The sequence below is a fragment of the Poeciliopsis prolifica genome, unplaced genomic scaffold (assembly GCF_027474105.1).
Source record: "Poeciliopsis prolifica strain line A6 unplaced genomic scaffold, Auburn_PproV2 SCAFFOLD026, whole genome shotgun sequence".
Lineage (NCBI taxonomy): Eukaryota > Metazoa > Chordata > Actinopteri > Cyprinodontiformes > Poeciliidae > Poeciliopsis > Poeciliopsis prolifica.
Genome location: NW_026562401.1, coordinates 6,834,250 through 6,859,339, shown reverse-complemented (window position 1 = coordinate 6,859,339; position 25,090 = coordinate 6,834,250). Strand labels below are relative to the sequence as shown.

General features: G+C 38.8%; 1 protein-coding gene across 1 annotated transcript in view; it reads right to left on the bottom strand.

Annotated features, from left to right (window-relative positions):
- Positions 1-25,090, bottom strand: part of erfl3 (Ets2 repressor factor like 3) — a 61,595-nt gene that overhangs the window by 14,614 nt on the left and 21,891 nt on the right. Inside the window, 1 exon segment of the mRNA XM_055048149.1 lies at positions 3,528-3,762. Within this exon segment, the coding sequence (XP_054904124.1) occupies positions 3,528-3,762 (235 nt within the window).

The window sequence follows — 25,090 nt, the reverse complement described above, 5'->3', positions numbered from 1 at the left end:
TCAGCTGCTCAGGTGGGAGAAACACTTGACATCGAAACGGAAGATTTTTATTAGTAAATGCAAATACTTTGTTTGGATCTACCACATAAAATCCCAATGAAATCCACTGGGGATTTTGGCTGTCAGGTGAAAAAATATGAAAAATTTGGGGGGATATGACAGAATACCTCTGTAACCACTTTAATTCATAAATCAAAGCTAAAAAAAAACGACATTTAACTTCTCAACATCCGCCGCTTCCACAAGCACGTTCCTGTACGCAAACACACTCTCGCACAGTTTGAGTGTAATCCTCTCAACATGAGCGGGAATTTCACAGCAGCCGTGGGAGCAGGAGGCCAGGATGACGCATGGGCCGAGGCCGTGTCCCCTCAGCGGAAAGCCGGCACATACGCACATGTCCACACACAATGAAGGCGTCCTGATTCAGGGAATTTCCACCATGTGCGCGGCAGGCAGAAAAGAATAGGAAAACCGGAGTAAAAATAATAATTACAAAAGCTGAGTGATAAAAGGAACACTTCAAAACAAGCAGGCCTTTTCAAGTGTGTCGGCTCGTTGCCACATGCTGACTGTGGGCTCCATTATTAGCAGACTGCAGGTTTTCTCCATATGAGGGGCACAGGGAGGCCTGCTCTCCAGCACTTCGCTCCATATGGGGACGGTTACGGTGCATGTGTGATTCTGTGCTCCTCTTATAAGTTCATCAATCTTTAGTCATCTTGATGTCTTGAAAGGATTCATTTCTCCAGATTCTTAATGTAAGAATCTCTCGTGCAATGATGGGCAGTAACGCGTTACTGTAATATGATTTTATTTTATTTTTTTAAAGTATCAAGTAAAGCAAGGGATTAGAAATGGGAAAAGCAAGAATTTTGTTTTTGAGCGTCTCGGGTGGTGTCCATGCCATATTTAAAACTGACATTAATTTAACTCAGTGACAAAAACATTTCATGAGTGGGAAGAAAACGTCTCCAGTGAAAACCTTCACTTCAAATATGAGAAGCCGCAGAAACCTCCGGATCCCCCCTCTGACATGACCGCTGTGCATACTGGATCTAATTCCACTGGACAAACCTCCGACTGTCCCTCTCCTGCTAAATAGGAGATAATAGGTTTTTTAAAGCTCATTATTGCTCCATCTGTTAAAAGATGACAACATGAGTAATTTGGAGCTTTGTGAGGAGTTTGACATAAATAATTTTATCTGTGAATTTTACATATTTTCGAACACAAAAAGTAAAAGTATTTTACAAGCCGAAATAGGAATAAATACAGTTCAAATGAATTTTTAAAAAATATATAGTGCAATTTGAAGTGAAATGTTTAAATATTCCCAGAGGTTCTTCTTTATTTGACTATTTTCTATGATGGAATATGCAGGAAAAAGACAATTACATTGAAAGGTTTGTTGCTTTATAGCGTATTCAGGCTGTGCATTGCTTTTAACTAAGTAAATGAATATTAAAGCAACTAATTACTACTGAAGATAATTAATCAGCAAACTAACTGGATTATTTTCTTGGGAAAGTGATCAGAAATGAGTAATTAATTACCATTTCCCCGTACCCTGACGAACACTGCCCTCATGTTTGGTTGAGGGTGCAGCATCTTGTTAGCTGATCTTCTTGCTCTAATTCTGAAGTGACACCACGTCATACATAGTGTCCAACAGGGACAAACCAGGGGAACCTGAGGACAAGATTGCGGGAAGGACTAGCTGGCAAACAACCTCCAAGGCTGGTCCATCAGCCAGCACTAAGACCCGCTATATATAAGCACTTACCAAGGCCTAAGCTCCAAATCTACTCCAACTCCAAACGGATGGACAAGCTATAAATGCAAAGCCAGACAACAAGTATTTCTTTCTATCTAAATCTGGGAGGCTAAATCCAGATTGCTAGTCTCAATAATTGTGCCGATAAATGTGGGCAAACATAAGCAGTCTCTAAATGCCGGCTGTCCTCATGGGACCCGGTCTGTAACGGACATCGTCCTAATCTCACCAGTAAACGGGCGTTTTTAAGCTGCTCTATGGACCAATCCAGTGCATTTCCCTCCCTTATGTGGCTTTCTTTAAAGTGCTTAACCTAATCTCGGCTGTCTTTTAAAGACACAACGAGTCGGAAACTAAAGAAGGAGTGAATGAGACGGGATCAGACCAGAGAAGTTCCTCAGGGTAATGGAGTTGCTGTTAGATTCAAATGAACATGAACGGACAAAACTGTGAATATACAGAAACCAGAGCACTGGATTTAGAGAATACTTATTCTGTTTTTGTCAAAGTCTAAATGCAAAAACATTAAACAGATATTCCAACTTCAATATTTCAGTTTAAGCAGCAGTAGGAATAATTGTTTCTTCTTTAAAAATTTCATATCAGGTTAAAGATTTTATACAATTTGTGTAAAATACGAGGAGGTTTTGATTTAGAATTTCCTCATACTGGAGCTTTTAGCTTTTCATCTAAAAAAGCTGCTTTGTGAGATTCAAACCTAGGACATCCCTGTAATACACTAATGTACTTGGCAGAGAAGGTGTCAATGGATAAAACCTGAACCAAAAGGTGTAAAGGCCTTATTGGGCAATTGGGTTACTGCTGTAACTAATTGGAGAATAACAGCGGCTAAATTTATCCCGTCAAACCAATAAGGTTATTTCTTTTGTATCTAGACTGAGATGCATGCTCACTGTTGTCTTCATGTCTGTCACAGTTACAGGCTTTACATCTGCAGCATTCACAGATCACTTCCCAAAAGTCCATCTTTTTCAGGTTTTAGGATTTCATTAACCCAGTTTTGAAGTTGTGGCTCATTAACCTCAGCACTGACTAAAAAAATGTATGTTACTTTTTGCCCTGATACCTCCATCAGTGTGTATAGCAAAACTTACCAAGCTGAAATTGACTATATTTAGTTCACCAAAGCAGTTCTCGCACTAGAACCAAACTTTCTAGTCAAATGAACTGTTGTTCATTTAAAACGGAGAAAGTTGGTCAAAAAGCTCGGTTTATTTGGGAGGTGTGAATGCTAATCAAACTCTGATGTGGAACAAAAAAGCAAAATCTGCTCCACTACAAACTTAGGGCTTGTTTCGATTAAAGTGAACTCTGGCACAGTTCGAATGCACCAAGTGAACCAGAGACTGCTCCAAAAGCAGGAAGCAAACTATAACCGCAAGGCATTCTGGGTAGATTCGTGATCTTTTGTAGGATTACATGTTACATTTCTACACTACTTCACGTCCTTTGATATTACCGTGTCATTTCCTTCAGTGGCTCTTGGTGCAGCGCCACCACAGGTGAGGGGGTGAACAGGTTTTTCAGAGGGTCTGGATCATTTGACACATTAAAGTGTGAAATCAAACCATACCAGGTGAAGATGTAACAAATACATTTTTTTTGTCTTGATGGAGTTTTGTCTGCTGAAGCTTGTGAGGTTTATGAGATTGTCTGAATTAGCAGATGAAACAGTGATAGCCTCGCTCTCACAAACAATCACCCTCAGTCAGTCAAACTGTCGGCCTACCTCAGCGCCCTGCTGAGCTTGTCGTAGTTCATCTGTGGTTTGCACTTCCTCGCCCCCCACAGCCGGGCCACCTCGTCCGGGTCCTTGATGACAAACTCCCCGTAGTCGCCTTGCCACGCGATGACATCATGATACTCTTCTTTCCTGAGCAGCTCCAGGATGAAGTGCCACAGCTGGATCTGCCTGGACCCGGGGCTCGACTCTGGCTTGTAGGCCCATTCTGGAAAGGCAAACCCTGCAGCAGACAGAGCAAACATCAACCAGGTGAGTGGTTGGGATCTGAACTTTGCCCGAAACCACAAACAAAGTGGTAGTGATGGTCTGAGGTCTTGAAATAATCGGTTTGTGCTCAGACATCCAATTTGCTGGCAGATGATGGAAAGCAGTGCATGTCATACTGTTGTGCATTGCAATTATAATAATAAAAACATTTAAGAGGCTCAACACATGCAGCGCACTTAAAGGACTCAAATTGTGATTTATCCAAATTTATTCAAGCAATATTTTCAGTATTGGCTTTAGAAATGGACCACCTTATTTCTTTTTAACTCAGATTCAAGTTAAAGGCCTTCTAAACATGGCTAAATGTTTAACATTTAAAACTGAAAAATACACTTCAATGTCTCCATTTTTCATTCTGTCTTATAAAGGAGACTGGAGAACATTGTGAGGGTTCTGCAATATGACTGAAGTAGAAATAATTTTGAATCAAAAATTGATTTTGAACTGAGTGAAAGTGAAAGATTCCAAACATGAAATCAATAAATAGCAGCAACAAGAACTATATTGAAAGACGTTCATTCTTATTACAGATAATCAGCTGTAATAGGAAACTTTGAGGTCAAAGTTTTCACTGACCATATTAAGAGGTCAAGCTTGTTGTGCGGTGCTTCCTGTTGGTGGATCCAAACTATCTCTGTTCTCCAACACCAGTGTGAAAAACGCTGAGCGAAACTAAACGTTAATGAACAACGAACCAAACAAAACTCCGACATATTTCAGCCAGGGTGTGCAGCTCTGTGTTCGTCTTAATCATGACTGTCATTGACTTTTCTTAACCACTTCCCCATGCTGTCATTCGGTCACCGCCTCGCCACAGCAGCTCTTTGCAGGAAACACACACACACACACGCACACACACAATGAAACTACAACTGAAAGTTGTTGTGTAAGTGGGCTTTCATGGAAGGGGTAGGTGCTTGAAAAAAACCTTTCCGCCTCTCCTCCACCTCTTTCCTCTTTCAGGCAGTCACTCTTTCCCCTGACCAGAGGAAAACAACATGGCCAGTCATTCCTCCTGTCTATCCCTCCATCTCTTTCTCTCTCTCTCTTCACCCTCCGCTCGAAGGAAATGCAGAATCGGAGGCACAGAATGAGACCGTAGGCGAGGGTATATGACTGTTTTCATGAGCATGTGTGTGCCCAAATGTACGAGCCTGAAAGAGTTTATGTGGCATTGCGTGTGTTTAAAAATGTTTGTGCAAGTCTCCCACTAACATTCTGGTGCCTGGGTGGTCAATAAATCTGACACGACTGAGCAAAACAAACTATTGGAGCGTAGTATATTGCCAAATTTTGCTTGGACTGTATTTTATTTTAGCTACACTCATATTGATGGCTCAGAGATTAGAAATACAAGGTTGGCTAAGACAAAGAAATATAACCCATCTTGCTTGAATGTCATCTGCAACACATATGGACACTTCTTGTTGCAAAAAGCATCAGATAAGAGGATGAACAACCGGATGAATTTGCATCAAAGCATCCTTCAAATCTGTTGGCACTTCTGGTTGAGATGAGTAGTAGAATCTCACAGTGAATCTCGACCGAGTTTATTTATTCAGTAGGAAAAAGAAAATCATTTTGTGGTCAATTTTTAAAAATCTCGTTTAAAAGAATTCAGCTTTATTTAATAACCAGTGTTTTTTGTCCCTCCAAAAACCTAAAAATGGCGGTACAGAATAAAATTTCTTTCTCAAACTATTCAAAATGGGAAAGACAAGAAAATGGACATTGAAGTAAATGTGTGTTTACATGGCAAGAAATGTAATAAAAAACATATACTTGTTCAAACTTGTAAATTTTTACAGCCTAACAAAAAAACTGAAAGGTACCAAATAAGTCTGAATGCCAAAGTTTATGTTCCCACCACAAAAAGTGAGCAGGTCAGAGGGAAAAACCATTTCCAAAGCTTTTTGTCTGTGATTTTTAGCATACAGAAAAGACTCCGGAAAAACTATAGACGGTACTATCTTGAAGAAGCATTAAAAAAAGAAAAAAAAAAAAAATAATCATGCAATATTTGCTAAACTCTGCTAAGATTCAGATGGAACAGTCTGTGGTGGTCAGATTGAAAATGAACACCAAACCTATCAGCCATCATGCACATTCTTGAAAACTGAGGAGAAGAGTGGACAGTGTACGTAAGAATGATTAAAGATCCGTCTGAACCAACCTTTTAAAATGTTATAGGAGTAGAGTATGTGATTTCCCACTGGACTGACAGGATGGTTGTCAAAAATTATGTCTCAAGTCTTTTTTTCCCCCTCTCTCATTAAATAAACACACAGTGGACCACCACTAATTCACGTTTTAGTGTTACCTGATGTTTTAGTGGCGTGTCACTCCACAAAAATGTTTTGGAAAGCCACATATTCATATAATTTTTTGAACAGTGTGAAGTTGAATTAATGCTAGCAAAGCAGCCAATCCAGAAGCTGCATTCATTTTCCTTGATACTGATTGGCTTTACCCCAATTAACAGCTTCTGTTGGGGTTTTAGTACTGTTTCATATTATATCGAATTATTAACATCAAAATATGCCGTTAGAAGTATTCATTTCTAGGTACTCATAGATTCTAAGTGTTCATGGATGGCTGTGATCTTCAACCATCACAAATGGATTCAAATCTATGGTTAGATTTTAGTCTAAAAAAAAAATCACTTTTCTAGAAATAAACTTTTTATTAAGACTTCAAATATGGTGAGCCATTGTTGTACTGAGCAACTGTGACTTGATTAGTAATTAAACTTTCTCTCATGTATGTATTTAGCCAAGAACTTAGAAGTTAATAAAACTACAACCTTCAATATAATCATAGAGCAAATCATAGAGTAATTTGTTACAGTGATTTTCTTATGCACTTCTGTGGGGTTTCCATTGTTATTTATTTAGCTAATTATACATTTAATTTGAAAATCCAGGAAAAGATTAATAATGAAGTGTTATGAAGTTCAGAGAATCCAAAAGCAAAGCGTCGTGATGGATAAACAGGACTAAATCGTCAGATTATGGAGGACGGACTGCAGCAGAGATGGGTAGCCCTGATAATCTCTTCTGTCCTAACCATTTAAGAACCATTGCATAACACGAAATAAGGCTGATAGCAAACTTTCATGTATATTAAAAACTGCTTAATGCCTTCCTACTCAGTAAGGAGCCATTTCTCATCATGATTATGCTGCGTTTTCCCTCCACAGCGATCTATCTGCAAAGCATGGTCAATGAATCATGAACACCTACTCACAAGTCATTTTGTGATAGAAAATAAAGATTTCTGATGTTACTCAAATTATGTATGAGATGCCTACACATTTTCCATGCTCACCATAGCAGTTAAAGCTACAGTTAAGAGCGCCTGGACCTAAACTATGGATCTTTGTCTCTGCGAGTAACATGTGAAATGTCCATCTGTGCAAAAAATAAAAACGTCAAACTGTCATCTGTAGTTTCTAAGACTTTCCAGGGCTGCATATGTAGGTGGCAGTTAACATGCAAATGACAAAGTCACTTTGTTTCCTTTTTTCCCTTTTTCTCACCCTACTCCTCCTCCTCCTCCTTCTGTCTTATACATTAAATCAGGAGGCACAACCAAACAGAGCGAGGCATCATAACATTTTCCTGCAAAGACTTCAAGATAGCAAAATGGCGATTATATTATACAATGATCAAGATCGGCTCAAACTGAAAAGACTGGTCATATCTCCATCTGGCTGGAATGAATAAATGAAGAGTGCTGACCACATCTTCACCACTAACCCCGACGTGTTGCTGTTAAACAAGACAGATGCTCCACTGAACCAACATGGGATGACTGTGCCGGGTGTGTAGCTGTCTGCATGTAAAGCAGGGAGCGCTAAAAAATAAGCAGAGCTCCTCAAACAAACACCAGATGAATATGGCATGAAAAACAGCTTTGTGGGTTTTCAGCTGCTATGCAGACACTGAGCAGTTAGCTGGTCTTTTGTGCATCTGCAATCATCTGTTTCAACTTTGGCAGACAAACTCACTGAAGTGAGGGAAAAGTACCCAGAATACTCTGTGGTTTTGCAGATCTGGAAGGAAAGTTCTTCAACGTTATTCTGGAGTTAAATTTGACAGCTACTTTCCCCCCCTGTTTTGAAAAAGGTTAGTGTAATATATCCACGAAGTTGAACTGGCACCAATTAAGGTTTGATCTAAAATGAAGGCAATTTCTAAAGACATTTTGTTGTACTGACATAATCTTATGTTTGCAAGATAAAATTGTGGTGTAACACGATTCTGCTCATGGTGGCAGCATGTTGGAGCGGCTCTGTTATTTTAGTTCTGACTTGTTCTTTTTGTGGACTTTTGTTCATAATGGGTTTAGCTGAGGCATTGCATGTTTTGACAATTATTCCCTCTGGTTTTGGATGTTGTGCACCTGGAAGGATTTTTGCTCTTTTTTTTAAAAAACTATTGGAGAGTTGCTATGATCTGTAAACATGGCAACAAGGTATTTTTCACAATTGGGAAAAAGCTCTATTAATACCTGAACTATGACCCCAAATCCTAAAGGAGTTTAAAATGAGTTTCATGGATACAGGGCAGGACAAAAGAGCAGAGACAGAAGGAAGAACTTCAAACTATTTCTTATGTTTAGGATGCAATTATTGTATCACTTTACATTTGTCGTGGTATATTTCCCATCATAAGAATTTTGATTTATCATTATCACAATAAATTACAATCATTGTTTTTTTGTTTTTTTAAAAAAAAAAAACAAAGTCTAAAGAAGCAGAGAGGTCTGAGAAGTCTTTCTAGGACATGTTGAGACCTTCAGTAGATAACAGGAAGGATGAATGTATTATAGCAAAAACACTATGTTTTGAGCTTTAAGCCTCTGTGATGGAACATGCTTGATTTGGCAATGTTTGCTGCCTTTCAGATATATAAAAGTTAAGGATCAACATTCTCTAAGGAGGATAGTAAGCAACCAAACAGCAGATATTTTGAATATGATACGAACCCCCGTATTCGAGGCAGTTAGGGACAAAAACCAACCACTGACAGCTAATATTCGCAAGTAGTTTAAAACACCAAGTAATACACATTAATACACACAGTTGAAACTGTCTTACCGCTACTGCAAAATTTAATATGTACAATGTTCCTTATTATTTCCGCTCTTAGGGATACAACCAATCATTGGTAAGGAAAATTAATGCCCCTGGCTTGGCTAATATTTTAGATATGCATATAAAAAAATGAGTGAATCAACAGATTTTCTTGACCAGTCTCAACAGTTTTCTGACATCGCTTCAAGACATTAGTAATTCAATTCTGAAACAAACTGAATTTTCTGTGTAGGGTTACACAGAAAATTCAGCAAATAAGTGAATCTGCAAAGTGGCGGTGGTCATAGGATTGAAGGATGGATGGATAATTATGTCACTGGGAAAAAATATTTTAAGTCAATTCTAAATCTTTATTGAAAACAATATGTTATTTGTTGAAGAAACAGGAAAGGACCCAAGTTAAATGATTATGCGTCTACACTTTAAGTACCTGAATATTAATCTAGAATCAATATGCATTAGGTACGTTGGATGACAAGAGCTCAGCAAAACAATCCAGTGACACCGTCCTTGAAACTTTCATTTAGTCGGATGCGTGTCCCTAAAAATAGAGTGGAGACCTGATGTGTTCCCGTCATCAGCAGCGACATAAATCAAAAACAGAGCCACACGGTTCAGGTTTGTGTTTATATGCCAACTGTGCAAACACGTGCCAGGATGTTGTGTACTTTGTATAACTCATCACAAAGCAGTAAATCAAAGAGGGCACATGTTAAGTGTTTTTCTGTGCTGGTGGAAAAGCAAGAGCATAAAGAACAATCAACACCTCCTTTTAATGAACCTGAGTGTGTGGGAGAGATGGAAATTAAGCAATAGGCTCAATGCAACAGTTGGACATGCTGTGGTGTGTAAGGGTGAAAAAAAATTAAGCTAATCCAGAGAGGTTTTAAACCAGCTTTATATGTGGTGGTCTGAAGGGGAAAATTTCAGGTGGTGCAAGGTGGTGTACTTTGTAGTACAAAGGCTGATAGCAAATACTACAGGACTCATCGGTTCCAGATGATTATAATTTACACCTACTGCTACATAATAAACATTCAGCAGAAAATAAAAGTATTTCTTTAATTAGCCATTCAGCTGTAAATCCCACTCCACCTTCAGGATCGTTCTCAAATACAAGAAATGTAGAAAGAAGAAACATTCAAGGTTGCATTAGTCGTGTTTTCATCAACATTTTTATGTTGATGAAAAATATATCACATTGGAAATGGTCGAGGGAAATGGCAACATGAACTTCGCAAAAACGTTTTTAAGTCCTCTTTAGGTGGTTTTTTTGCCTTGTCTGAAAAAAGATGGAAACATGTTTTCTGAATATGTCGCAAACTTTTTCCACCAGTCTAAACCATCATAGGGTGGCCGGCGGTCCGAGGTACTCCAGGATAATAAACATCATGGTTTTTACGGCCGTGTGTGACATCAACATCTGATGAAACCACAACTGGTTGATTCGCTCCAAATCAGTAGACGGAAACACCTTATATTTGCATTTTCCTGCTCCATATTTTAGAACATTTTGTTCTAAAAGGGAAGCAAGCGCTCATGTCTTCTTCTTCTTTCCATCATTGGTTCTTTGTGAAGCGCCACCACAGGTGAAAAGTGAGATAGGTTTCTTAAAAGATTTGGTTTGTTTGACACAGTGTAGTGTGAAAGCAAATTGCACCAGTTGAAAATATAACACATGTTCCAATTTTGGTCCCCGATCAAACCGAGTCAACCAGACTATAACCTATTTCAGAATCAAATAAGTAAGGTGCTCAAAATTAAGTCAGAAGAAAAAAAGAAGATATAAATGAGGAAGTGGTATTTTCTGCAATCAGACTGACGCTCTTTCAGGCTTTAAGAGAGAAAACTTAAAGCAGATAACGGTAAGGCCTAACAAAGTACAGAAAAGTTGCTCTGTTCCATCCTTAAAACATGAACTGTCTGTCTTTAGCCCATTAACTGGACGGAGCATTTCCAGTAAAGTTTTCATAGAAGAAAGCTGAATCTTTTCTGCATTTTCATAAAATCTTTTCTTCACTGAAATCAAAAGTCCTCCTTAAACCAAAGTTCAAAGTAGAAAACTAATTGGAGAGGCAATACGCTCTGCTGCACGAGCTGTGTGTGTGTGTGACAAAGATGGTGAGGATTATGTTTGGAGGAATGTTGAGAGAAAGAACAGGTGTCTTTGTCTGTCCGTTCAGCTGAAGTCCAGCCCGGCCCGATCTGTCCTGACTAACACCGGATCCACTAACACACACACACACAGATCTGTTTCATCAGCCTCATGCAGCTCAAAGGAGAATTTCAGGAGGGAATTTGGGGAAACTGTGTTTTTCAAGCTGAACAGCAGGATGAAGAGGAGCAGCGGAGAAGAGCCTGCAGAGCATGACATAACCCCCACCACCACACTTAACCTCTCTGACCTCCACTCTCCCTCTCTTTGGCTCCTTTCCACCCTGACCCACCTCCCTCCCTCCCTAGGGGAGACACCAGATAGCCATTACAGCCTGAATGCACGAGCCCGACACTCACACACACACAAGCACACACTCTGCATCAATAATGTAGAAACCGGCGCGGAGCGTTGACGATAGGGGTGCGCCTAATCTCTGCCCTGGGACACCACCGAGAGAAAGCAAGTGCGTCAAGAAGTGTGTGTGTGTGTGTGTGTGTGTGTGTGTGTGTATTGTGAAGTGGGACAAGTGAGGGGCAGGTGGTAGAAAGTAATGCAAAGCGAGCAAAGAGATGGAGGATGGAGGGAGGGGTTGGAGTGAAAGAGAAGAAGGCAAGATGAGATGGGGTGAGCTCTAGGACAAGTAAAAGAACAGAGAGAAGAGAGAAAGAACGAGGGACGGGGGAGGGATGTCAGGGAAACAAGAGTGGGAAGAAAAAGAAAGTGTGACAATGGTTAGTGTGGGAGAAAAAGTGAGTGAGAGGGGGTGGACGGAGGGAAGGAAGAAGGAGGGAGGAGGAAAAGAGGGGGATTAAGGGAGCGATGAGATCATAGCTCATCTGGTAGTCTGTTGTCATTCCAGGTCAGATTGCTGAGATCTCCCCCTCCTTCTCTCCCTCTTCTTTACTCCATCCATCTCTCATTCCCGCTCTCGTTCCCCTCCTCTGAGAGTACAGATGACCCTTTTCCTCTTTTTGATCCTGGTAGCAGACTTTGAATACCGTTGCTATTCCAGCTATGTGTGGCGCTCAGCGTGTAAAAACAGTAGGGGAGAGAGGGGAAGATTAATTGAGAGAGCGAGAGAATGAACAAAAAGGAGTGAGAGAGAAAAAAGAAAGAGTGAAATAAAGAAGAAAGAAAGAAAGTGGAAAGGAGCAACAGTGTGATGAAAGAAAGTGCAAAAGACCGGGAGCAGAAAGACAGTGAAAGAAAGTGGAAAAAAACAAAACAAAAAAGAAAGAGAAAACAAATAAAAAGAAAGAAACAGAGCAAAGAGCAAAAAAGTGACTTAAAACAAAAATGATCAGCAAATGCCCTGAAAATGTGTGAAAAAGCAGCCAAGGTTCTAAAAATGTCTTCAGAAAATCAAAAACTATTGATTAATGTGACTTCTGTTTTAAAAAAACATAAGTAAAAAATAAAAAACAATGAACTTAAGACTTGTACAGTACAAGTCTTAAGTTCATTAAGACTTGTACTTAATGAACTTAAGACAAGTTCATCAAGTTCATTAAGTTCATTAAGAAACAAGAATGAGGACATTCTTGTTTCCAAGTAAAGCAAGTACAATCAACTTGCTTTGTTGATTGTGGATCATTAATGGATTTCATAAGTCAGCAATTTTCTCAATTTCATATTTAAATAAAAGGTGTCACTGCACTGACCTCATTGCTAATGTGTGGTCGATCTCATAGAATAATACAAAAATCTAAAGCTGACAACCAAACTTAAAATAAAGCAAAGCTTCAGCTCCTGTATTTTGTAACCACAAAGATAATCTCAGATAAACATTTCTGGATTTTAAACAAATTAAAAATGCAAGTTTAGTACTAAATAATCCAACACCTAATAGGAATCATAATTAAAAATTAACATCTGATGTCTGCATTATCGCCTTAGCACCCAAGTGTCACAGAGGGCAAGTCCTGATGGGAAGGAGGCAGAGACAGACGGGCGGTCAGACAAAGTATTAGTGAGAAAAGAGACGAGGAGAGAAGAGATTCCCAGAGCTGTGAGTCCGACTCAGCAGCAAATCAACTGACAGGGCCGTGCCAAAGTAACAGGAGAGTTGCAGACTCAGTTTTTTTTTTTTTTTTTAATACAAGGCCAGGGCCTCTGAACAGCCATTAGCGGCAGCTGGCTGCCACTGTACGACTTTAACCACACTCAGCTTTAGCGTGGATGTGGGATATGAACACTGTGTATGGATGAAGGAGGTGAGGTCACCGTCTGATGTCAGAGTATTCATAAAAGCACTCAAAGTTAGGACGCTTATTTACTTAAAAGGACTTTTATATTCAAGCATAGAGATTTTTTGCCTTTTCTTTCAAATATTTTGAAAATGAAAAGGCAGAAACTCAAGAAACTCATAGGATGGAGGGATGATGAAGGCTGGAAGGATTTGAGACAGAAAGTAAAAGTGATAGGTAGGACAGGAGGGAGAGAGGATGGAGGTGGGCTTGCTCGGCAGGAGGAGGAGGGTAATCAGAGCGCATATGCCTAAATCCCAAAGTGTCTGGACTCTTCCCACAAGTCCATTAAAAATTCATTAGGCCAATATTAGACAAAGACTGAGAATGAGTCAAACAGAGAGAAAGACAGGGAGACAGAAAAGTGAAAGAAGATGACAGAAAAAAGAAAATGAGAAGTTAATCTTTAATTTAAAATTACTCAACATGTAACCAGTTAATTCTCTATTTAGCTGCAATTTGTGTATATGGTGCAGATTCACCACATATGTTTTCTCAAGGCTCTTTAAAAATATAAACAACCAGTTTGAATGCATAAATTTCAAAACCAGAATAAAAAGTCTGACAGCATCAGTTCACTGACTTTGCAGCAATTTCTCTTCCGATAGAATGCATAACAACAGTCAAGTGATTAAATTGAGTGATTAACTTTGTAGCAGTTCCTCAGTCTGGACATGTAACAATAGTTTAGGAAGAAACAGGACCAGACTAAGTCTGAGCGGCCGACTGGGGTTTCAGCAAACTTATAGGTTTTTCTACAACTGTGACTTTATTTTAGTAGTTTATAACTAGAAAAATGGTTAAAAAGATGTTGAAAGTTCGACACCATCTTTAATTGCTTTTGTGACAAAATCGGTGCACATTATCACAGTTGGCATATGTTGGAGCAATAGATTGTGACTGACCTGCATAAACAAAATTATCTGCTGCTGTCATGTATAGGGAGAATGAACATGTGAGGTAAAACAGCAGCTGCCTAAAATTTTATCTTCAAAATGTCAGCATGAAAAGTCAAAAATATAAAGTTTTACTGTGCAGCTTTTCATAAGAACGCTAAGCTTCAAGTTAAACCCAACCTAAAAGTTCAAATAGCTAAAAACCAATCAGTGGAAATAGTTTCTCCTTTTACTGAGCCCCTTACTAAAAACGTATGGCTATTTAGTAGAAGAAAAGCATTTTTCACAGCCGAAGCCTTGTACATGAAGGAACATGTTAATGTGTCCATGAAAAATGCATGCATGTTTTGCTTTGTCATTGCAAAGAAGGAGCTGAAGAGAAGTAAATACGAGGCTGGCAGAGGAACAGAGGATGTTCAATATGGTAAGTTGTTTTAGTCATTTTTTCAGCCAATGTTTTCTACAAGCAAAATAAACTTTTTAAACTGCTTGCAAAGATAAAGAAATGTGTTGAAGTACTTAACCAGATTGCACTCCCTCTGTTCCTCTGCCTGTCCCACGTGTCCTGGTACTGAACTCACTAAGGCAAACATACATGCAGATTCATGCACACCGACTCTCATTAACCCATGAAAAAGTAGCTTTTCTTCTTTTAAAACATTCCAACAAGAAGAAGAATGTATTTACTTTGTACTGACTGGTTAAAATCAGCACAAAAGATGAACTTCTGAAGATTTCTGGTAAGTATTGGGTAGTAAAATTGTTCAGAGAAATAGATGGTTATATCTGCTTGTGCACTGATTGCAGTTTTCCAAGCCGATAGCCGATTATCAATCTTTAAAAAGATAACTTATTCCAGAGATGGGATCGGACCACAACTTCCCTCAAAGGATTTCACAGACTGAGCATCTCTTGAGTGTCATGACGGGTTGAACAAACATTAAACACCAAACATGTAAGCAGAGGGTAGGGAGGCTGCTCCAGTAATTTTAGAGGTCATCACAGACCAGCATCCTCCATAGGCTCTAAAGCAGAGCCTGGAGAGAACAAGGACTGCTCCGTGGCTTTAGAAGGGCTGAAAATAGCAACGGACACACTAACACACACACACTGGAGTCATTGTTCACCAGAGAGCAAAAACACAACTTGGATGGAGAGAAGAGTGGAAAGTACAGAACGATGGTGGAGGAAGAAGAGGGGGAGACGCAAGTGGGACAGAGAATGAGAAGGACATGATGTAAGATGAACAATTTGGCCTCACAGCGTCTCTCATCGCTTCTCGAAAAGCTTCTCCCAGTGAACAGACTGGAGTCTTTTCCAGGAAAACGAGGGGCGGAGCAACAGAAAAGAAAAGAGCAGAATCCAAAGGGACCTTCAATCCCAGAACAAGAAAGGCTCCTTATCTTGCTGAAACGATGACCAATCTTGAAAAAAGTTCTCTATAAAATATTTCCAGGTGTAAAAAATTGATGATCTACATATTAAGCACTTAATCTTTTATGAACAGCACCTCTACTTATCAACAGCCAGTAAATCTACAGTAAATATTTAAACACCTAAGAGGAGACTGGGTCCTAGAAGGACCCAAGACCTTTTAGCATAGAAGTTCAAGTCAGGCCTGAAGTGTTGAATGTGTTTTGCTGTCAAGTGAACGAGAGGCATATTTCTGGTCGGGGTCAAAGTTAGTGCCAACTGGCCTGTACAACAGTGGGATGTACAGCACCACTCTAAGCAGCGTCACTGCTGTCACTTAGGTGATTATACGATGCTGCTTTCCTGTGAGTAGGAACACAGTGATCCCACGCTGAGCCACCTCTGTTTGGTTTGTGTGAATCACCAAAGGGAAACAGAGGCAGCTTAACAAGAATGTTGACTGATGTGTGAAAAGGGCTCCAGTCTGTTGATGAGAGGATGATTTTAGGCTGTGGGGAACAAGGCGTGCAGATCATACCCACAGGACTCAACTAAACACATACAAAAGAGCATGGCGAACATCAGTGCATGCACAAAGAAGTCTTTATAATAACAGACCAGCTCTAAAAATGCATCATTCCTTTAAATTGATGCAGTGATTGGAATCGTGAAAAAATATGAAGGGGAATTCAGCTACAAAATCTGATCTTCTGACTTAAGAGTCTTGGTAACTAGGGCTGCATCTAACGTTTATTTCAGTACTTGATTATTCTATTGATTATTTTGATGATTATTTGGATTAAAAGAAAATGAACTGTTAAATTCCTTTTTAAAATAAGAAAATAAACATTTAATATTGCCTAAAATGCAATAACATTGCATTTCTTCAGTGAATCTGAATCAAGTGAAGCTAAAATATTCAAAGGTGTTTTTATCTTTAATGCAAAATGCATTTATCTTGTACAGTTTTGGCTTAATTACTGCTCTAGTTGCATTGTTTTTTCAGCAAATAGCCTTTTTTCCTCCAGTTAGCAATTAATCAATGACTAAATTAGCTGATAATTATTTCAATATTTGAGTCATTACGATTAATTGGATTAATCGTTTCAGCCCAAGTAGTAACATCAGTGTTCGGTATATTCGGCCATAAGTGGAGACGGCTTAAAGCTATTTATATTTAGTATCAATGGGGTTTATAAAAATTAAGCAAAATATTTATTCCACATGTTTGTTTTAGGCTGAGAGAAGGCGAGAGAGAGCAAGACGTCAACAGCTAAGAGTGGGGCTGAATTTTTTTTCTCACAAGTGGCTACTTTTTTTCCCTTCTGTTTAGGTTTCTTCAGCTGGATTTGGAAGTTTTGAAAGTCTAATGAAATCTTAGAGTTAGAAATCTAGAGACGTCGGACTGAGATTTTAAAATGTCAAGTCCATAATCACTTAGTCTGTTTGAAATTGTTCACACACAGTGATGTCACCTCTGCTTCCAATATACATAATTAATGACCACTTAAGGCAGTAATGCTTCTCATTTCCCGGCCTACACTGTGGAACGACTGTTTACGCTTTTGGTTTGGCGCAAGCATGACCTGGGTCCGAATTCTGGTCTGGGCAAATTCTGCACCGAGTTCTCCATGTTCTCCATACACATTTAGGCATTTACTCTGGGTAGAGAAAGAGAGGTTAATTGGCCTCTCTAAATTGTTTTCTGGTGAGAGAGTGTCTGTGTACCCCGCCACTAGTAGCTGGTTATAGACACAAAGCCCGATGCAAACCTCGTGGGAGTGAGTGGATAAAGATCCTGGGTGGATGTACTCACATCATCTTATGATATGGTTCCTAAATAAAAATTGGGATTGTCTAAAATTGACTAGAAAGTAGGTTACAAAACCCAGATCCGTGAATCTCTAGAAGAGATATTGAACATTCTGCAAACAAAACTATTGATTTATCAATGGTAATCATACAAAAGAGAACCAATAAAGCACACTTGGTCCAATCTCACAGTCTGGACAACTGGACTTTCTGCATGTAATCACATCCATAAACAAGCTTGGTGTGTATACAAGTGTGTGTGTTCTCAGGAGAGTGTTAAGAACAGCAGAATAATATTGTGTCAGCAAAAGAAAAGTCCTGTTGCTCTCAAGGTGCTGGTAGGTATATTTACTCTCACCAAAGTGACACACTGCTCCCAGGACATTAACTTCTCTCCTTGGTGTCTCCTTGGATCAAAGCACACACACACATGAACACCCACACATACTATGAGCTGCACTGGTGCTAATGGGAAAGATCAACGCCTATTGTCTTACTAGAACGAATAAAGTTCACAATAAAATCAAATTCTTATGCAAGTCCTTTTTACTCTGCAGACATACTGCAACATCAACAATGTTCAGCTGAACACAGCCTTCATTACCACAAACCAGGTTTCCGCACTAGCGGTCAAAGAGCATACAAACCTGACAACAGCAGCTATTCATTCGGATTTGTCACGAAGTTCAGTCCCAGACAAAAGGTTTGGCTGTGAAACATAATACCATGTTTGACATTTCTGTGCTGGTTTTACAGACAAACTAAACTTTCTAAATTGTGGTGCTAAACAAACATCCAGGAAAACACAAATCAGTGGTCATGGGAAAGTCATCTTTTGTCTGGCCGTGTGAAAAAAAGCAGAAACCCAAAAGTGCAGAGTTCAGGCTGCGAGAAAGCACCACATAATTTGCTGCACTCCTTGATCTGAAAGAGTGTCATTCTCATTTGATGAATATGATTAACGAATCACAAAGATAACGGGTCTAAAAGGGAAATCCAGATGGCGGAAACCCCTGTAACACTTTCTGGATCATTCTAGGAGATCTCAAGAACAAAACACCTGAAGCAAAGGAGCTGAGGATCTAGCAAGAGCTCCTGTTGTAGCTGGGACTTAGTTATTTAGGTCATAATCCAGAGGTGTGTGTTAGAAGGTAGATGGACAGGTAAATCAAGCTTTGCTTTTTTTTGGCTAACTTCTTGTTTTTTTACCACAGCAGACCAGAGAAGTGGCTACATTATTCCAGATGAGGCCCCAATCTGTCTGTCTGCCTCCTGTCCTACAGCCACAAGTGAATAAGAAACCAAGATACTTTAGCTGCTCTGCTTGTGGCAGGGATGGATTTCTGCCCCAGATGGAGCAGATCACCATTTTCCAGTTCCTCTGACTCCAACATGCACATAGATGCCGACTCTCATGTGAACTAGTCATTGGGTAGGCTGATACCATTACAGTGGAATTTAGAGTAATGCATTGGTATGTATGAAGCTATTCAGCAGCCTTAAATCAAATGCAAATGGTTTGGACATGTAACTCCGTTAAATCGTTGTAAAACACACAAAAACTCACAATATCTGCTGACTTTGCATCAAAACCGTCCATTTTGCCACATTAAACTGATAATTTCCATCAAAGTACATTTTTAAAGTCCTTCTGCCTTCGCACATGCATGTTATTGGCCTCAGGCGCCTCACTTCTCCTTCACCCAGCCTACCTATCTCACAGCCTGGTGTTAATGTACTTCTGCAGCCAAGTGTTTGGCACAGAGTTGCCAGTTGACACTTCCCCTCTGGTTCAACAGCACACTAGTTAGGTTTTTATTCGACAACAAAGTAAAACTATCTTTTGAAAAGCTGCAAACAACTCTTATCCAGTCACCAGTTTCAAGAGAGTCAACAAAGCTGCAAAGCGATAAGGGCCATATCACTCATCGCTGTGATTCAGTTGAAGATCTAGTCAAATCAAACCCACATTTGAGGAGGAACAACTTCTGTGAGAATCCAGAAAAAGAAAAATGAATACAGCTCTTTGCCAGTGGTTATCCATTTACTAAAAAGAAAATATTTTATTCATCCCAAAAGAAAAATAAAAGATCATCGTTATTCATTCAATAATCTTTGAAGATTATTGTGGATGGAAATACTGTGGGTAGGAAAGATTTCTGGTAGCAGTCAGTCTCACATCAAATCTGAAGAGGCCTCTGACAGAAGACTGTTGCTGTCCGACAGCTTTATGACTGTCATGACATAATGGCAGCTTCATTTCCAGACAGAAGATGTAATATTTCCTGGATGTCAGTTGTTGGCCTACCCTGCTAATCCACCTGTGCTTTAGCAGCTCCTCTTTAAATCTCAGTCTAGATGATTAGGAAGTCTGGTAAAAAGACATTGGGAGTTGAGGATATGTTCCTTGCCCATTATGATAGATGTTTTAAACTTCCTCCTTCTCTCTCTGCTCTTTGGTCCTGATCTGGATCCATAAAGCCTCCTTTTCAACTCCTGGAATTTGAGGTCATAGTTCAGGTATTGTTTGAGCTTTTGAGATGCTAATGTAATGTTGGCACGGTTACAACTATCCAAAAGTTTATAAAGTAAGAGCAAAAATCGTTCCAGCTGCATAACTTCCAAAACCAGAGAGAAGAATTGTTCAAACACCCAAAGGCTGTCAAAAAATAATATTTATGTACAAACAAAACTTACAGAAAGAAAAAAAATCTGAAATAATGTGCTGACACCAAGACTGGCACAATTCTAGAAAAATAAATAGTTTGAAGGCATATTAAAAGATACAAATGAAACATATGAATCTTATACCAACTGCACTTGTGAGGAAACAATGTAACACTCACTTTTGTTTTTCAACATATCTCAGCTTTCAGAGCAAAAGAATCACCTTGAGCTTTTTCAAAACTGTAGATCTTCTCACAGAAAATTCATCAGTAAATGAAAGCCACTAAAACACATTTCTTGAACATATCTCCAGTTTTCAAAGCAAAACCACATCTAACAAGGAAGTTTATGTGAGATGGCAGCTCCATTTCCAGACAGAAGATGTAATATTTAAAAAGTTTAAAAAGTGTATTATCTATTTAATATATGCTTGATTTGTAGGATAAACACATTCTTTCTTTGTTGGTTTTCCATTTCTAAAAATATGCATTAGTCTCTCTGATATTCTGACTGTGTTGTGTGAATAGGAAACATGCTCCTGGCATGTGGATACAAATGATTCTTTGCACAGCGAGAAGGTCCAGCACTGACCTTGCCACACAAGAGTAAATTAGATGCGGCAAAATCAAAGCGTATGTTTATCAGGTGTAGAAGATTTAAGTGTGTCTCAGAGATGGGTGGCACTTTCAGAGGGTGGTTTCCTGGAATGTGCCACTCTAGTGGGACAGGATGTGAGCAACTGTTGTGTGTGTGCACGTGCGCGCGAGTGTTTGTGTGTGCACCAAGGCAACAGAGCTGTTTCCTGTGTGTGTGTGTGTCATTTCTGATGTACAATGAAATCTGGCAGGAATGAAAAACCCACAGAGGCAACATTAAACCACAATAAATTTAGTCTGACGGAAATACTTGTGTTTACTGTTAAAAACCGAAGAAACTATTTCCTAGAATACAACATTGGTGCATGTTGCACAATACCAACTAAATTAAGCAAAGAGCATATAGCGCTAACTTGCTCTACACATTTAGCATAAAAACACAAGACATGCATCTAGTTCTGTCATGATAACAAATTTTGCTTGATGGTAAATTATCACAGCAATTACTCCAACAAGTGTTAGTCTTGATGTTTTGAAAAGATTTTCAAGTAATATATTGATAATGGCATAATTAGGCAAGTTTACCTTCTTAAAGACTAAAAATGTAATTTTGTACACGCCACATATTAACTGGAAGACAATTTAAATATCCAAAATACAACACAATGACCAAAAAGAAAATAGAAATATACAACTAAAACCACAAAAAATGGATTATTAAGTCTCCAAACAAAATTTCCCTTCAAAAAATATTGATCATCAGCATGGAAATGATCAAGCTCATTTTAATTTATCAAGCAATTAATTGCTTATTTTGGCAGGCTTGCTTGTATAGGTCTTGGGTTACTTTGTTGAATACATCACAATGCTTGTCTTACACCATTTTTTAAATGGTTTTCATTTATTTATTCAGTTGTTCATCTATCCGTCCATTATCAGGTGTAATATTCCAGAAGGGAAACCCAGATATCCCACATGAACATGAGCGACAAAATCAACACAACTGGGACTGAAATATCACAGCAATAACATAATAACATTATTTACTCCCACACTACACTACATCATTTGCATCGATGACGATTCACTCACCACAGCATGCTGGATGCTTGTAATTGAAACTGACAGTGGGGGGAAATCAGAGATCATTAAAATGTGATTCTCAGGATCAATTGATTATTAAATGAGACAAAATACATCAAACATGGAAGTGATGTCACTGTAAAACTTATCTAATCGCATCCTGATGCAGCAGAAGACAGAATACCACACTCTTCATAACAAAGCACATTGACAATTAATGCTGTGATTCTTCATAAACAGGTTAGGTGATTTTTTTTAATGTGCCAGTTGCTTTATTTTTCTGCTAAAATACGATCTCGACATGTTTTCACAAACCCAATATTGTGCATCATACTGTCCCAGGAGCTGAGCATAATGCTTGTACCCTTATACAACATAGAGTATTATGTTCAAATATCTTGCAACCCAACATTCAAATCAAGTTTAACTTACTCCAAACCTGAAGTCCTCGTGGTATTCATTGTCAACCTAACATGATCCATTTTTACTGTAAAATTAATTCCTTAATTCCAATCTTTTATTGATTAAGAATAAGGTTGCTATATGAGGGGCAAGAAGCGCAAATACTACTCCAAAAAAAGTTACTACTTCTTCTCCGCAGATCATTTGAGATCTTGAGTTGCAAAGAAAAAAACAACAACAAAATGCCTCACCGTTCTCAAATATTTAAATACATTTGAACAGTAGATTCAAATTTATTTTGATTAGACTTTATTCTTGAATACAAAAACAAAAGAAGTTTTAGGAGAAAACATGGGAGAAAAGCTTTCCAGTACTGTCAATGTAAGGGAAGAGGGGGTTCCAGAAGAACAGCGTGTCCTGTCAATGTAAACAGAGGTGATCAGTTCAACGGTCAGTGGTCCAAAAGTAAAAGCTAATTTAATACTGGTACATTTTCACATTTTTGCCTGCACTTTGACAGCAGGAAGTGCGTCTTGCTGAGAAATCAAACTTAAATGACGGTGACAAAAAGAGAACCAGAAAAACAAGTCCGCAATAACAGCTGCAGACTAAAGATGCCCGGCGTGAGTATATTTATGTGCGCGAGTGTGCGTCAGTGCTGACTCAGTGCGTGAATGTGTTTGTAATTCAGCCTTCAACAACGCAAACTCTCCTCCATTCTCTTGTCTTTCGCTCTGTCTCCTAGCAACCAGACACTTAAGGCCTAAAAATAACCCCTCCAGAAACGAATAGAACAAAAAAATAAAGCATAAACGGCAATTAATCCTTTCAGGCCCGGAACACCGACTCAAATAGACCAGGTATTAGCGAGGAAAGAGAAGAGCGGGGAGCAAGACAGCGTGAGAAGAAGAGAGTGTTGGGGGAGAAAGAGTGGGAGTCGAATCTGCCAGCAACAGGTAGTCGTCAGGAGACAGACTTCTGCTCTGCACGTCTGTTTGCCCAGTAGCCACGACTGGTAGGCCTTTCTACCTGCGCCTCTAAGCTGCAACTGTTCAAGGCGAGCGCAAATTGTACTATAATGCAGCCACTCAGTTGTGCAAGAAGCTGGGGGAAAAAAGCATTATTAGAAAAAAGTTTTTGAAAGAATGGATGGAGACATGATTCAGAGCAGCAAACTCCACACACTGCAACACGTTTCTTATGTTAAACAGCTAAAGAGTTAACACACAATCCGGAAGCGATTTTATTAATAAAGCATATCTACAGCTTGACATTTCTATTGGTTATTAAAGTTGTCTCTCGTGAGGAGGACGTCTAATCACAAAGTCGTGTGCTGGAGTTGCCTGCAGCGGTATAATAACTCCTGAAATTATCATGCAATTTAAAACACTGATGCTTTTGGTGTGAGACGTTGGCTCTCACACATCCTCTCACAAATCTCACACCAATGGAGCTCACGGTTCAAAGTCATTTCCTCAAGAAAAAAAATATAGGTATATGAGAAAATATGACAAATGTGGCTAGTTCTCCCACAGACAGGCACAACTGTGGGCAAATTGGGGTGAATAAAAGTCTAAATACATCTTTTTTTTTATTTTTTATTTACTACAGATACATTAATCATTTAGCAACAGATCAGATCCTGTCAATAGTTTCTTCTCTGGTTCTGGCTTATGTCAGATATGAAAAAAAAGAAGTTTGGTTACAGGATAATTTTCATCTTATCTGTTTTACAGGAGATGTTCCAGTCAAAAAAGGAAAAAGTAAGAACAGAAGCCTAGATGCTGACTGTTTAGGAACTGACTCTGGTATGTTCATAAATTCAACGCTGGTGTGCAAACATATAATCCCAAACAGTGTAGGTGTTTTGACATATGTCACATACAAAGTGTTGTTATCTTTGTGTTGCACGTCTGAGGTCTCCTCCTCTGACAGGGAACATTGCTATTGTGAGTTTTCTCCTCTTTATTCGATGCAAAATAAACAACGTTAAAAAAATAAGTGAAAGACGACTGAGTCATGGACACGCACAAGCAAGGCGGCCTGCAGTTTAACGCCTGCAGCTGACACATTCCACAGTGAATTACCATGCTGGTTATGAGATAGCAAGTTATAAAAACAAAGCAGCGCTTCACACCAGAAGTATAAGAAGTCATGAGAAGTTCTTGATGTTCTTTTGAATAATTTCACGAGTGAAAGGGTTGGTGTGTCTCGCACTTAGAAGCATTTACTAATAGGTGAACATGATTAGAGAAGGTCGGAAAGTTGCTGAGTAAGCGAGCAGACGGACGTTTCTGAAAGATTTCACTAATGTTTTTGCCAAAACTGAAACTTTGTCAGAGCAATCAGTGGGCCAAATGAACAAAGCAAAAACATACAAACTAAGAAATATGCTTCTTCAACTTTAAGTACAAGTTTTGCACTCATCTTCAATCACTAAGTTTGTTTCTAAATAATCTTGATCCACAATGTATTTTTTTAAATGTGCATTTCAAATATATTGAATTGTGTCATTTTAAAGATTTGTTTCAAGTCTGGCTAGTTTTTTACTTTTTATGCAAAATTTAAATTCTTGCATTATTTTAAAATAAAAATCCTTTTTCATACATTCCAGTTTTTTACATAAAAAAGTCACTAAAAGTATTTTAAACATAAATTCTAAATTGAAATTTTTGAAATGCAAGCTATTCAAAACCCTTTGCAGGAAATTAATGTATTGTGGCTTTGTACTGTCATGTAGCCAGTTTTTCACAATCTAAGGTTCTTGAGTTTCAACAAAACTTATTTTACTTAAACAGAAGAAACATCTGTCCATTTATTCATGCATCCATTCTCTACCTGCTGATCTATGAACAGCCACATGGAGAAAAAGAATAAGCACCAAATCATGCTTGATAAAAAGCATGATTT